The 15715-nt window shown below is 41.5% G+C and overlaps 1 protein-coding gene across 21 annotated transcripts in view; it reads right to left on the minus strand.

The window, feature by feature from the left end:
- The window catches only part of LOC133466923 (peripheral-type benzodiazepine receptor-associated protein 1), a 62877-nt gene that overhangs the window by 27241 nt on the left and 19921 nt on the right, over positions 1-15715 (minus strand). For 16 of the 21 annotated variants that reach the window (XM_061751133.1, XM_061751130.1, XM_061751140.1 and 13 more), the window contains 8 exons: positions 6055-6222; positions 5355-5438; positions 5136-5225; positions 4831-4953; positions 4640-4744; positions 4405-4455; positions 3934-3966; positions 1117-1297 (listed from right to left, as the gene is read on the minus strand). In XM_061751133.1, coding sequence (XP_061607117.1) covers positions 1117-1297; positions 3934-3966; positions 4405-4455; positions 4640-4744; positions 4831-4953; positions 5136-5225; positions 5355-5438; positions 6055-6222 — 835 coding nt within the window. Of the gene's footprint in view, positions 1-1116; positions 1298-3569; positions 3591-3933; positions 3967-4404; positions 4456-4639; positions 4745-4830; positions 4954-5135; positions 5226-5354; positions 5439-6054; positions 6223-15715 lie in introns of all 21 variants that reach the window. The other 5 variants (XM_061751123.1, XM_061751141.1, XM_061751125.1 and 2 more) reach the window with 3 other exon arrangements.

Genomic DNA, 15715 nt, shown 5'->3' on the forward strand with positions numbered 1-15715 from the left:
CATCCGTAAACTAATTAGATAATTGTAGGCGCGTTTCCTAATTCATACAAGATGTACTAGCGGATCAACTCTTGTCGCCAATGTTACGTGTGCTTCGCGGTTCCGCTGGGACCGCAACCAGGGCCACGACCCGCAGCACCTCAACGCGAAAATACAAAAATGTTGCTTAAACGCAAGAGTAGCAAGAGAGGATGTCCGCTCCAGAGGTGGGTAGAATAGCCAAATATTGTATTCAAATAGGAGTACTGTTACTTGACAATAATGTGACTCAAGTAAAAGTAAAAAGTAGTCCTCCAAAAAATTACTTAAGGGTACAATGTACACAGTGAAATAATTACTCAAGTACTGAGTAAATAGTGAGTAACTTCTGATTTTTTTAACCACAGCAAAATTCTCCTATTTCCTGAGCTAGATAAAGTCCCTAAATAACAAGTGAATAATGTCAATCCTTTTACTGTAATTGATAAGAACATTAATTAACATTTAATATAGTTTACCATTTCAACCGCTTTTATACACTTGGTGATGAAAAGAGTCCCTCATGTCACGCTCAACTTTATCTCTATACTCGGCTGACACTGACAGCAGTGTTACTGCGACTGGCAAGAGGCTCATTATACAGTGTTACATTTTTAAAAGGCATGAAGTTAAATCAATAAGTCTATATTTTACTGCGATTGAAAGTTTTTCTTTTTACAATTCAGTAGTAAAACATCCATCCATCCACCCATTTTCTGTACCGCTTATCCTCAAGAGGGTCGCGAGCGTGCTGGAGCCTATCCCAGCTATCTTCGGGCGAGAGGCGGGGTACAGTCTGAACTGGTCGCCAGCCAAACACAGGGCACATATAAACAAACAACCATTCCCACCTACGGGCAATTTAGAGACTTCAATGAACCTACCATGCATGTTTTTGGGATGTGGGAGGAAACCGGAGTGCCCCGGAGAAAAGCCACGCAGGCACGGGGAGAACATGCAAACTCCACACAGACGAGGCCGGGGATTGAACCCCAGTCCTCAAAACTGTGAGGCAGGCGCTCTAACCAGTCACCCACCATTCCGCCGAGTTGAAATCCAATAATTTCAAACTCACGTTGGGTGGTTTGTGTGATTTACCTCGCGCTGTAGACAGGTCCACTCCATTTGTCAGAACAGAGAGGCCGGAGTGGTTAAGAAGGCCGGCACCAGCAAGGTCCACCTTTGAGGCCTGCAGTCGAAACTTATCCAATTCCCGGGACAACGAGCCAAACTGTTCACTCTGGCTGCGACACTTCTCCTCCAGATCTCGCACCTTTGACTGCACAAAAGCATTGATGATATTGTTAAACTCATCATGTCAGTAGAGAAGGATTCTAAATCTGTGAGTCACAAAGCTGCAAAAACATTGTTCACACCCCACTGCAAATAAAGTGAAGCAAAAAGATGACTGACAAGCACAATCGAAGCAGATAAGTGCAAATATGTTGTTCCTGAATTTTATCCGATTCTTCACTCCATAATGGCTGACTTTATTCTTAGTTTTTGAGTACTGCAATTATCTTCTTAAAAAGCCACCAGATTTTTTTATGGGGTTCAAGGAAGATGTTTAGTCTGCACCATGGTCTTGCGAGGTCATTCAATGGTATTTGACAACTAGCCTTCTGAGGAGTTTGGTGGCAGCTGTTTATTCCAGTAGATAAGCCTGGTCTGCAAATGAATGCTTCAATGAAAATGTTTACATTTGGAAAGTTAAATCATTTTTAACGTGCAGTAATTAGAAAAGGTGTCATTTTGTGTTGAATCTTGAGGAAGAACTTGCAATAATAATCGTGCAAAACTACATGCAATATTATTTTTTTATGTTCTATAGCACACTGTAAAAAAATGTTTACATTTTGCCAAAAAAAACTTTTTTGCAATGGGGGTAGAATTTTGATTGCAAATGAGAACAGTGGAACCTCGATAGAACAGACTAATAGGGGTGGGGATGGGTTCTACGATATATATGCACCATATGCCCCCAATATTACTTTACCGTACAAAATTATTGTTTTGTAGGTTTTTTTCGTGGTCTAAAACGCCCATTACCGGACAAAGTTATTGTAAAAAAAAAAAAGAATTTGAAAAAAGCTTGAAAACGTTTGAAAGTTTCACATTTGATCCAAACTGGTGTGGTTGGGCATGGTGACGTTGACTTACAGTACTCATCGTAGGCGAGTTGCTTTCATGAGCCGCGACAAATTCGTTTGCTTGCTCGTGCCAAAGGCTAACGGCTTGACAAAAAAATGTTACTCCACTAAAAATGGCAACTTCCAGACTCCAGAGAATTGTGTTTTGTATTCCTCAGTTAACACTGCCAACGTGCCGCTCCCTCTCTCTGCGCTGCGAGTCTATTCACAATAGACAATAGATATACAGTAACCATCACGATATGGTCGCCATGTCAATGCCCCACATTCAACACGGCCGCTTGTGACCCATTAATAGGGTCCCTCACCGTCAGTCCCATTCTCTGCTTGCATTGCGCCACAGCACCAGTAAACAACAACGGCCAATTCTGGAACTAAGATACTTTGCCCACGGCAGTTTAAGTGACAAATGGAAACTATTTTTGGACACATCGTTCAGTCCCGACGGTCCGTTTTATCAGATAACCGTTACATCGGGGTCTGTTTTATTGCGGCTCCACTGTAATATCGTGCAGAAAATTTCACATACACATTATGTATAATGAACATCTTATAGTTATTCATCCTTCCTTGCAACAAGTAAAACTTTCAATAGTACTATCTACATAAAAAACTGTAAGCAAACTGCTATGGTACGGGGTCAGGTTTTCCAACACAGACAACGCTACTGACATTAAATCTCAAGGATCAGAAGGAATGGGGTGGGGAGTCAGAGTCATTTTGTCATTGTAAGATGTCGATGAAAACCTGAGTAAATCGGTTACCATACAGTACAATCCGCCTCACTAGTATGGTGCATTATCAAAGCCACTGACGGCGGGATTATTTGCTAGACACATGCAGTCAGTTGAAGCACTGCTGATGTTCCGTATTGGGCTGAGAGCTTGAGCTTGCGGTGGGGGTTTTCCTGGTTGCCTTCGCATAAAGCAGTCTGAACATTTCCTGTCTGCAAAACCTATGCACACATTAGTTTGCTTATGCATTTCTAACTGAGGTGCACAATCTTAGGTGAATAGGCATTGAGACAACTTTCCGAGTAGTCTGACCTAATAGCGTCATCACGTTAATTAAATCAGCTAGTATCAGGGACCAAATGATGCAACTGTCCCACGTCACCAAATTCTCACTGATAACCCCAAAAATATTGGCCCGGGATGAAATGAGCCAAGTGGGCCCATAGCGCATTAACAGCAGTTAATAAATTCAGATCAGCTACTTTAAACACACTGGAGGAGGTAAACAATAAAACAAATGTATAATGTCAACACCCAGATTCCAAAGGATTGAAATAAAAGTAATTGAGGTTTTGTGTTTCTAGCTACAGAGGTTAGGGAGGATTTTGTGTAGGGGAAGACTGATATTGCGGTCCATGGGATCAAGCAGGCAAAAGGTCAAAGGTACCTGCATGCAGTCCAGTGTACTCTGGTTAGCACAGATGTGAGAAAAGGGAGAGAAAGAAATTCAAATACATGCTTTTGAAACAACAAGGTCAGATACAGCGTACTGAGCCAGAGTCAGCAGGAAAACCACGTTAAGAGGTAGTATCACCAGAATGTCTCGTGGCCCTTCGCAGCCTATTAGTCCTCAAATGGTTTTGATAATCTGTCAAATAATGGCCAGTGCAAGTGTGTGGATTTGGCAGCACAACTTCAGGAGGGACAGAGACTTTCTATTGTGATGCTTTTTAGTTAAGTAAAGGGACAGAATGCTCAAGAAATAAAGTAAAGCAACAGGAAGTAATATAACAGGGGAAGCTATACTCTACCAGCTCCCTCCGCAACACAAGCTGAGTCAACTCCTAAAATAAAATGCACAATTCATTTAAAAACAAATTGTCATATAGGTGAAATAACACAGTGGCAAAATAACACGGTGGATGAAAATTTTGATGTCATCCTTACATGTTACGTCTACACTATTATTTTGGGTGCGCTTACTGTATGTGTAAAGCATTTGAATTTCACACAGTAAAATAGATTGTTCCGATGGTTACTTTTGGGTGTTTACATTCTACTTCGATCAAATAAAGACAGCGTGCTGTCTGGATATTTAAAATGTCTCCATTAGTCACAAGTCCATGAGCGAAAGAATACATAGGAAGTCTAAAACAGCGATTAGGGGAAAATACGTTTGCCTGCTGTGAGACTTTAAAGGGCCTTACAATATAGTAAGTTAATACATTGCAAAGTTCACATTTCCCCCCCCACCATTTTACACCAGTGGAATACAACCTCACCTCCAACATCTGGACCACCCCTTCATGCTCCCTCTTGGCAAATAACTGAGCCTAAAAAGATTTTTAAAAAAAACAAAAAACAAAAAACACCAATATAAAGTTACAGAGATTTTTGAGTTTGTTTGCTTTAAAAAACAACATTCTCTGTCAGTGACATTAGTGCTCAAAGGTTGCCTCCTGCTGGGCAAACCCCTTTTCATAGACAAAGTTGTGTGCTGAAGAATGTGCTTCTCACCCGTTGTAACCGTTTGATTTCATCCTGCTTGAACTTAAGGATAGCCAGAGCCTGCTCATGTTCCAATTCCAACTGCTGCCTTCGCTCAGCGACCTCTCGCATATGCTGCTCATACAGACAAAATACAAGTCGTGAGTAGTAAAAGAGCAGTTCAAAATTGTATTCATAAAGATTTGAGACCTGTCGCACACCTTTAGGACCTGCTCTAGGTTCTCCAGTTTGGCACTGAGTCTCTGGTTCTCCTCGAGAACTGAATTGTGTTGAGCGGTCACTTTAGAGAGTTCTTCCCTCAACTCCTCATTCTCAACTCGAGTCTGAGAAACAACATGATCATTTTATTGTTCCTCTCTGTGAATTCTGTCCTCATAGACCAGACTTCAAAATGACTCAGACTATTTGTTGCTTAACCTGGATTTTTAATTTAAATACCAGCTTTTCAAAAATGTGGCATCAAACAATAGCAGACATAACGTTGACAGGCCATTGGGAGGCGAACCTGGTCGAGCAGCTGTGCCTTCCTCCTGAGGAGATCTGCCTCCTCCTTTAGTTTCTCATTTTTGCCCTGCTCATCCTCAAGCTGGCTCTCCTGTCACGTGAACACCAGACAGTGTTTGAATATAACAATCTCGGTGAAGGTTTAGGTTTACTGCATATGCAGATTGGACACCTTTCAGACGGCACGATAAGGAAAAACAGGAGCAAGAGGATCACTTACCAAATCCAGGCATTTCTTCTGCCGCTTCTTTGCTTCATGTTCAAGATATTCACATTCTTTTCTCTTCTTTGTCAGCTCACTCTCCTAAAATGGCAAAACAAAACAAAAAAAATCCATACAAACGCAAACAATGTTAGCAGTCATCATAATTCTGAAAAATTGATAGTCTTGTAACTGGGTCTCAACATTGTTTTGGTGGGCTGGATCCTATAAACCGTAATTGAGGTTCTAGAAATCTTGAGCTTTTTGGGCGATGGACAAAAGACTATTGCAGTCACAATTTACAAATCACAACATGTTAGCTTTCAGTTTCCATGCAGACCTCCCACATGATAGCAATGCGGCATTACAAATCTTAACATGATTTAATGATTCTAAACGCAGCTTACATGTAGTGCCAGCAAGGGGGAGAAATCAGGCTTATTTCAAGTATCAAGTATTACTACTGTGTGATTATTTAAAATACACCTCTGTACGTCAAATGTGACCAATATTTTCACAACTGAATTTCATTGCAAAGCAAAAAGGTTGATCCCCATAATAAGACTATTATTAGTTGGCACTGTTTACAAGAGTAGGGGACTTGCTCAATAGGTTCAAATGTGATGCAGTTGAACTGTAACTACTGCGTACATAACCCTTTTATTTCGACAGCAACTAAAGAGGTTCCATGTTGTCCACTGATACAGGAGTTACTGACCAGATAGTGAAGATGCTTGTCCTCTGAATTTTTCTCCTGATGGGAGGGGGTCGGGCTGAGGCCCGGGTGGGGCGTCACTGGCAGCCCCGACTCCTCCTCCTTTGCAGGAGTTTTCTCACACCTAGATGGAGATTCATCTAATGGCACACACGGGGTCTCTCCTACAACCTGACATGAGAAGCATAAATCGGCCAGTCTATCATTTTACATTCATAGACATAATTTTGCCAATAAGATTACTGTGATTACTGTACAATAAAGCGTTGCCAGAATTATATTACTGATTTGTTTATAATATGACCTATGAATTGAAACCGTGGCCAGTGTCTGACAAGGGAGTACTGTAACTGTCCAACTGTAGTTACACTAAACATGACATCCCCCAATTTGTGAGTGACAGACTACCAGCAAGCCTCCTTCCCAGTTGTCTAGAATCAATTAATAATCCACGGGGATTCCTTCAAGGCTGCAACATGACTACAACACAGCAGCAGGAACCTGTTGCATTCAAATTAGGAAGGCTATAATGACTTAACGACAGCAGGCTATTCTTACTGACCAATTACTGGCAGTGATTTCCATAAACTGTAGGATCTTTCCATTTCAACTGGGTGGGGTCAGGCTGTGAGTTAGGAATCATTATCTAATTTTAGTACAAACCTACTTATGGTCAACCACTGAAGAAGTGACTGTACTAGTGACACTAAGGCCATGACCTAATAACAGGATCAACAGCACTGAGCCACAGCATGCAAAAGGACTCCCTCTTATAGATTTTCTCAGACTTTTTTATTCTTTTGTTTGTTTATTTATCTATTTTCTGTCACAATGGCATCAGTAGTCCACCTTGCACAATCATAATGGTTGCATCCAACAGTTGTCCTCTGTTGGCGGTCATGTCACTATCATTCTCCATGAAGTAGTCTGCTAACTAACAATGGACAAACAGACAGAAACAGACTGCTCAACAGATTTTCACCTCTTTGAGATGCTCATTATATAATTACTAAAACCATAAATCTATCGCTGCCTAAGACTTTTGCACAGTGCTGTATGTGAGGAGGGTGTGCGATTTGGAAGATCAGTTCATTAGACATGGTTTGGAAACTGGAAAGGCACACACCTGTCCAAATAAGGCCTCACGTATGGCGAAGCACTGCAAAATCTAAGTGGAATGAACTGACAGAGCTCAAAGTCAAGAAAGTGAAAAGGTAAAAAGGTGACTACAAAATCTGCGGCACAATGTTCCCAAGAGCACTGCAGCCTCAATAATTGTCAAATGGCATAACTGTGGGATAACTAGGACAATTCATGGAGCTTGCAAAAAGGAGCAAATCAGAAGATGAAATAGGTAACCAAGAACCAGATGATCATGCTGACCAGATGAGATGTTGGAATCCTGATTGGAAGTGGGAGAAACTTACAAAAGGACAAGCATAACAAACATAAGGTAGGTGATTAGTAGTGTTAGTAGTAGTTCATCAGAACAAATAAGGGTCTGGAAGTCCTTAGGAGTTAGGCCTTGGTAGGCATTCGTGTGGCTTGAGAGTTGTTCTTCTATCCTACCTTCTGGAACGTTCAACACAGGATCTCTGAAGCCCAGCTAGCCCTTGCTCATCAAGGCTCCATCCCCCTATGGTGGCCCTCCATCAAGTCCATTCACACAATGATAAATGATGATGCCGAATGTTGCCACGATAGGAAAGTTAGGGAAAAACTCACACTAAGTAGCCATCAACCACACAGAGCTAAACGTATCCACTGTTTAATAACTTTGTGGTTAATTTACATTATGTTATGGTTAATTTGACTGGTTTATGCAAGGTGGTAGGTTATCAGTAATAACTGTCAGATGGAACAATCACATAATTTACACGACATTGAGTGCCCATTCATTGTTCCTTTCACACAAATCTAATCAAACTTATTTTTAACCAATCCCGTTATTTGTGAAAACCCTGCCTATTTTTTTTCTACTACGTAGTCTGAATGTTTACCGTGTACAGTTCGTTTGTAAGGTTTGGAAATTGTATGAGGTTTTTAAGTGTTTGGGGATCATAAATTGTGGTATTTTTTTGTTTTACACTATTTATATAGGGAAATATCATCACTTTTTGGATGACCCTGGTATTCGTGGACTTTTCCCTCTTTGCAGCTGGACTCTATCTCTGTCCCCCACAAATAGTCACTGTATTTAATATTATTAAATACGGCCACCCTTATTATATGACGTCCCACAGGGCTTGCCAAATGAATTGCCACATATAGCGTTGTGATATTTCTTTAAACACAAACCCCAATTCCAATGACGTTATGACATTGTGTGAAACATTAATAAAAAAAGAATACAATGATTTGCAAATCCCTTTCAACTCATATTCAGTGTTACGATTGATGAACGTTATTTTCTTATTTTTTTGCAAATATTCTCTCATTTTGAATTTGATGCCTACAACACTTTCCCAAAAAGCTGGGACAGGAGCAAAAAAAAAAAAACATTGGGAAAGTCGAGGAATGCTCAAAAATACCTGGAACATTCCACAGGTGAACAGGTGTTTTGTAAACAGGTGAGTGTCATGATTGGCTATAAAAGGATCATCAATGAAAGGCTCAGTTATTCACAAGCAAGGATGGGGCCAGGTTTACCACTTTGTGAACAACCGCATGTGCAAATAGTCCAACAGTTTAAGAATAAAAATTCTCAATGTACAATTGCAAGGAATTTAGGAATTTCATCATCTACGGTGCATAACATTGTCAAAAGATTCAGAGAATCTGGTGAAATCTCTGCACGTAAGCGGCAAGGCCGAAAAACAAAATTGAATGCCAGTGACCTTCATTCGATCCCTCAGGGAGGAATGCATTAAAAGCCAGATATTGCCACGCAGGTTCAGGAACACTTAAGAAAACCAACACAACACAGGTCGCTATATCTACAAATGAAGGTTAAAACACTACCATACAAAGTGAAAGCCAGATCTCAACGACACAGAGAAATGCCACCGGCTTCTGTGAGCCTGAGCTCATCTGAGATGGACTGATGCAAAGTGGTAAAGTGTGCAGTGGTCTGACAAGTCCACATTTCAAATTGTTTTTGGCAATCATGGACGTTGTGTCCTCCGGGACAAAGAGGAAAAAGACCTTCCAGATTGTTATCATAGCAAAGTTCAAAAGCCAGCATCTGTGATGATATGGGGGTGTTTTTAGTGCCCATGGCATGGGTAACTTGAACATCTGTGCGGGCACAATTATTGGTGAAAGGTTTTGGAGCAAAATATGCTGCCATCCAAGCAATGTTCCTGCTTATTTGAGCAAGAGAATGCCAGGCCATATTCTGGACGTGTTACAACTGCGTGGCTTCGTAGTAAAAGAGTGTGAGGACTATACTGGCCTGCCAGCAGTCCACACCTGTCTCCCAATAAATTTGCATGGCGCATTATGAAGCGCAAAATCTGACAACAGAGACCCTGGACTGTTGAGCAAATGAAGTTGTACATCAAGCAAGAATGGGATATAATTATACCTACAAAGCTTCAACAATTACTGTCCTCAGTTCCCAAACGTGTTGTTAAAAGGAAAGGTGATGTAACACAATATTAAACATGTCCTTGTACCATCTTTTTTGGAACGTGTTGCAGGCATCAAATTCAAAATGAGTGAATATTTGCAAAAAAATAAAGTTTGTCAGTTTGAACATGAAATATCTTGTCTTTCTAGTGTATTCAATTGAATATAGTTTGAAAAGAAATCACTGTATTCTCTTTTTAGTTACAAAAAACACAACATCCCAATTAATTGGAATTGGTGTTTGTATATATATTTTTTTATACTGTATATGTTTTACATCAAATTATCACAAAGTTATTTTAATATATATCATAATAATAAATCATATAGCCTAAAGCACAGTTGTCTTAACAATGACGTTACACTTCAGCTGGGTATACTGTATACAGTACTGACTGTAAATTTAGCCCATGTTAAGTCGGACGTTTTGAATCGGGGCCAGTTTCATGTCTCATTGTTAAGCCTGCTGTATACAGGGGGAATCAGGAGTGACTGACAGCTTCAAACTGGTCGTACAGCCATCGGATGAATTTCTAGTGTGTCCAAGTCCTGGTCAGCTGTAACAGTAATTTTGCATATATGAAATAAGGTTATGACTAGTAAGCCCAAATACTTAGCCTTTTTCCATCATTATGTCTGTAGAAAATACAAGTATAAAAAGCACAAACCCTGTTATCAAGCGGGTGGTGCTTGTCGATATGTGCATGTCTCTCTTTCCTGAGCTTTCAGCAAAGGTCATGACACAAATAACAAAAGAGGTGTTGCTATGTTGTCAATGTCATTCTTAGCATTAGCATAGTGAATCCACAAACAATGGAAATGTCTTCTGGATTTATTCTGAGAGCTGGAAACAGTTTAAAATGCCTGCTACCAACATCTACAGCACTCACAGCAGAGGAGTGGAACAGCAGCAACTAAAAAATACAAACGTCCGCCATCAAGTTGTGGCTCTCAGTCGTCATGTATTATGTGAGTGAGTACTTCAATCATTAGCTTTCTCTCGCCTGTGCAAGGGATTGTCTCATACAGTCAAAGCTAGAATGTAAAAAGACACTACAGTTGTACAGTGTAAGCTCATCTTAACCCCCTTCACAATGCCCATCAAAGCCAGATTTTTCCTGTTTATAGACTCTGTGTATGGGACAGACACAGTATTGGAGGGACGAAGACGACCCACACATTTCTTTGCTTCAGAGATGGAACAGCCGGTGTGTGAACCAGTATAGCGGAAAGCCAGGACCAGGAAGTAAATCTGGCTCTCGGCTTAAGAGGCTACGTTCATTGACACAATGATGTTCAGGATCTTGCTCTTGGATATCTCTGGAAATGCTAGGGCATTGGTGGGAATCGGCCTAATAAGGGTTGTAAGTTTGTTGTAATACAACCTATTTAAAAGACGACCACTGCATCACATGAAACTTAACCACCCAGAAGAGTTCTGGTTGTCCCAAATTTCTGGTGCCACATTAAGTGCAAGAGAAATTGTTTTGAAGCCTTACCCAAACCTGTGCCATGGCACAATTGTGTTTCTGAGCTCTTTAGGCAGTTCCTTCCATCTCATGACTTGGTTATTGTCATGAACTGTGCCCTGCAGTCCTTTTGCTGGAGCCTGGATGGCCTCTCGTTCTCTCTCTCCCGTCACAGTAATCAGCACCACCTCAGCCGCGCACCTGTCATTAATCACCCTCATCATCACCTGCATTTAAGCCTGACAGATCCCGGAAACTCTCGCAAGAGTATTGCAGCTTCTACAGCGGTACCACGGCTCCTCAGTCTCCAAGTAAGCTCCACTATTCCTTGCCATCGTTTTGACCTTCGTGTTCCTCCGTGTCCCTCGTCAAGTAGATCTCTGCCACCTCACCGTCAAGCCAACCGCCCGTCCTCGTCACTGCCTGCCACGTAATCTCTGCCTCAACAACCCGCCAGCGCATCTCTTGGACCATCCCCATTTCGCTTTCAATAAACTGTTCATCACAACTTCTCAACATCCGCCTGCTCTTGGGTTCAGTCTCTAGCCGATTGTGACAGAATAATCTGAACGCTTAAATAAGCTTAAACATGCATTCACCCTCCAAGGCGCCCACATAGGGCGACAGGACAAAGCGCTTCAAGAAATTATGGAATCCTCACACGGCCTCACGCAACAAGTCTCCCTCCTGTCTTCCAAAATGCAATCCGACCTTCCTCCCGTAAGTACTCCTTCCGAGCCCGGAGCCTCCGAGCCACGCCGCCTCCCGTACACAGAACCTTATGTCCCTCCGCCCGAGCCCTACTCCGGGGACCTAGGTGCATGTAGTCAGTTCCTTCTTAATTGTTCCCTAGTGTTCAACCTTCAACCGTACAGTTATCCCACCGAACAATCCAAGGTCGCATTTGTCACGAACCTCCTCCGCGGTAAAGCAGCTAAATGGTCTACCGCGTTATGGCACAACTCCTGCAGTCGTTCGATTCTTTTGCCGCCGAACTTAAAAAGGTCTTTCATCACCTCGTTCAGGGCAAAGAAGCCACCCACCGCCTCCTTACACTCACTCAGGGCGCTAGTTCCGTAGCTGCTTATTCGATTGAATTCAGGATACTTGCTGGTGAATGCGGGTGGGATGACGCTGCGCTTAGGGGCATTTTGATTAACGGCCTTTCGGAAAAGCTTAAAGACAAGTTCGCTGCCCCCGGGACAAGCCCTCCTCTCTCGAGGATCTCATAACACTCACCATTCGTCTGGATAACAGACTGCGAGAGAAATAACGAGAGAGGGGGGTCCGAGCGCGTGAAATTACTTCCACCGTGAGCGCCGCGCCGTTAGCATCTTATAAACTTATAACCTATTTTTACTTGAGCTCCAGAGTCTTGCTGAAGGTGTTGGACGCAGAAGACGTACCCCGATGCGATATAGCCCTGCCTGGGGTCCCTGCAAGCCTGACCTCAGCTTTTTACCGATATCAAGGGCAAGTGATTTTCAAATTTAAAGAGGTCCAGTCCAGAATCTTCAATAAATCCGATATGTTAATCATTGGTCCTAAATCCCTCACCAAACACACCGGTAACTTCTGCCTCTCTGTTGACAACACCACAGAGGCTGCCTCACCTCACATTCGCAACCTAGGAGTAGTCTTCGACCTTTGAGACCCACATCAACAGTATACCGCAATTTCTCGTGTATAATGCGTATTTCCCCCCCCCCCCCCCCCCCAAATAAATTGTCAAAAGTCAATAGTGCGCATTATACATAGGTATAGGAGAAAATGAAAAAGACTTTCACATTTTGTAAATGTATGCCGTCCTCTAGAGGTCATGAAAAAGCTGTACACTTTCATTCCAATATGCCAACGCCCCCTTGAGGTTATGAAAAAGTTGTACACTTTCATTCTCGTATGCCACCTAGAGGTTATGAAAAAGGTGTAGCCTACACTTTCATTCCAATATGACAGGGGTACGTATGACTGCATACATGTACAATTGTGCTCATAAGTTTACATAACCAGGCAGAATTTGTGAAATATTGTTGTTTTGTTTTTGTTTTTAAACACGACTGATGACTGAACAACAACCATCATTAATTTATTTATGGTTATGTTTTGTTTTATGATAATGCTTTTCTGAAATTCTTGACAATTTAATTTGAATCCCATTAAAATAAAATTAAATGTGTTTCGCCTGGTCCTTCATGTTTTCTTTAAAGAATTGTACACATCTTACAAATTCTGCTTGGGTAATCAAACAAATGAGCACAACTATGTGTTTTCTCATTTACTAAATAAACGCAGGGCTGTGAATTTTAAAATAAGAGATAGTAAATAAAAAGAAAGTATTATGTGTTCAAATAAAGTGCTTAACTTCAGAATAATTCTTTGAAAAAACTAACAAAATACAGATAATACTTCATGTTTTGATCATATGGGTAGAAGCAAAATCATGCATTGTAAAAATGCATTATACATAGGTTGAAGGGTTTTCCAGAATTTTGAGGTCAACTTTGGGGGTGCGTATTACACATAGGTGTGCATTATACACAAGAAATTACGGTAAAAAAACCCAACAGTTTTCTTCCACCTCAAGAATATTGCCCGTCCCCGCCTTCACCGCAGCTGAAACTATGATCCATGCTTTCATCACATACTTTCATACTCACATTCACACCTACGGACTAATTAGAGTCTTCCATTAACATACCTTGTATGTTTTTGGAATATGGGAGGAAACCGCAACACCTGGAGAAAACCCACGCAGGCACAGGCAGAAAATGCAAACTCGAAACAGGATGGCCGGAGCCCGGAATAAAACCCTCAACCACTGAACTGTGAGGCAGATATGTTAACCAGTCATCCACCGTGCCGCCAATTTGTCAATATATAAATCAAAATTAATAGAATCCCAATATTAATGTAAATGCTACACACCAATACCATGTAATCATTATAAATGATTTCCTTTGTTTAACCAGGTAAGGCAATTGAGAACAGTTTCTCATTTACAATGTCATGTGACCAAGTGTGGCCCATTAATATGAGCCAACACGTCAAATCCTGCAAAAGAGCAGATTTTTTTTAGAAAAGGGATTGTCATAATGTTGAGGTCTGTGATATAATTGTGACACTGTTTCTGCAAAAGGGCAAGAATACATAATACCCCACAGATGAAATATGAGGATATACAGTGAAAGCATTGTCACAGAAAACATAATGGGGTGTCTAGATAAAAATGGAAAACTTAAAATAAGGGTTTGTTTTTGCCTAAATATGTTTGTATATATAAACTTTGACCAGTCAAGGGTGTATCGCGCCTCTCACCCAAATTTAGCAGGGAGAGGCTTCAGCTCACCCGTGACCCTAAAAGGACAAATATTAATGAAAACTGTTGTGGATATATAAACTGCCAACATTGTTGTCCCGATAAAGAGGTTTCCATCTATTTTCTGAGCCGCTTCTCCTCACTAGGGTCGCGGGCGCGCTGGAGCCTATCCCAGCTATCATCGGGCAGGAGGCAGGGTACACCCTGAACTGGTTTCCAACCAATCGCAGAGCACATACAAACAAACAACCATTCGCACTCACATTCACACCTACGGGCAATTTAGAGTTGTCAATTAACCTACCATGCATGTTTTTTTGGATGAAGGAGCAAACCGGAGTGTCCGGAGAAAACCCACGCAGGCACGGGGAGAACATGCAAACGCCACACAGGCGGGGCCAGGGATTGAACCTTGGTCCTCAGAACTGTGAGGCAGACGCTCTAACTAGTCGTCCACCGTGCCGCAGAGGTTTCCATAAAAACTATATTTTTTTTAATTCATTCTCAACGACCCCCCCCCCCCCCCCACCCACCCACGTCACAGTTCTAATACTCGTGTATTTTAACTGTTGAAAGAAAAGCAGAATACCCCCCCAACTCTGATCATCATATGCAGTGTATAAAAAGTATGATGGGATAAATGGATATGTGAATTGGGCTGAAACCGAACCTACAGTATGTTCCAGTTCAGTGCTGTACCCATTAACAGAAACTAGCAGTTCCTCGGTTGGACATCTACGGAGGTGATACCTTCAGAGGCACTTCCCAGTCAACTCTTGTTAAATGGGGCAGTCTCATGTTTGGGAGATTACGTCACGTGCCCGCCCTTACGTCATGATGCTGCTATATGTTAACGTTACTAAGGCCTCTCGCCCTGAACCACACTATCACTTGAAGATGCAAAGTAAACGTGTTTCCTGTCCTGTCTCATTCACTCACTTTCTCAATAACACCATCTAAGCAATGAAATTAATTTAGAAGTATCCTGGTTTACAAATCACCATTATGATTTCTATGAGCCATGGAGTTTCATGCAGAGCAACTATACTCATTTATCATTACTGTAGGGATTGTAAGAATACTGGATATAGATTTCAGTGGATATTACATCAGACTGCTCCATGTTGTCCAAGAGAATTATTATAGGGTCTTAGTGACGAATCCTATTTAATCCATCATTGTTTTATATGTCTTTTAACCTGAACACCCAGGAAATACTGCTAGAGTTTAGATCTGTCACTAGCCAACGAAAGGATAAAGGGATGTAGCCAGTTAAGGGTAATAAGTACTGTACATCTCTACATGCACA

This window comes from Phyllopteryx taeniolatus, chromosome 17 (assembly GCF_024500385.1).
Source record: "Phyllopteryx taeniolatus isolate TA_2022b chromosome 17, UOR_Ptae_1.2, whole genome shotgun sequence".
Classification (NCBI taxonomy): Eukaryota; Metazoa; Chordata; class Actinopteri; order Syngnathiformes; family Syngnathidae; genus Phyllopteryx; species Phyllopteryx taeniolatus.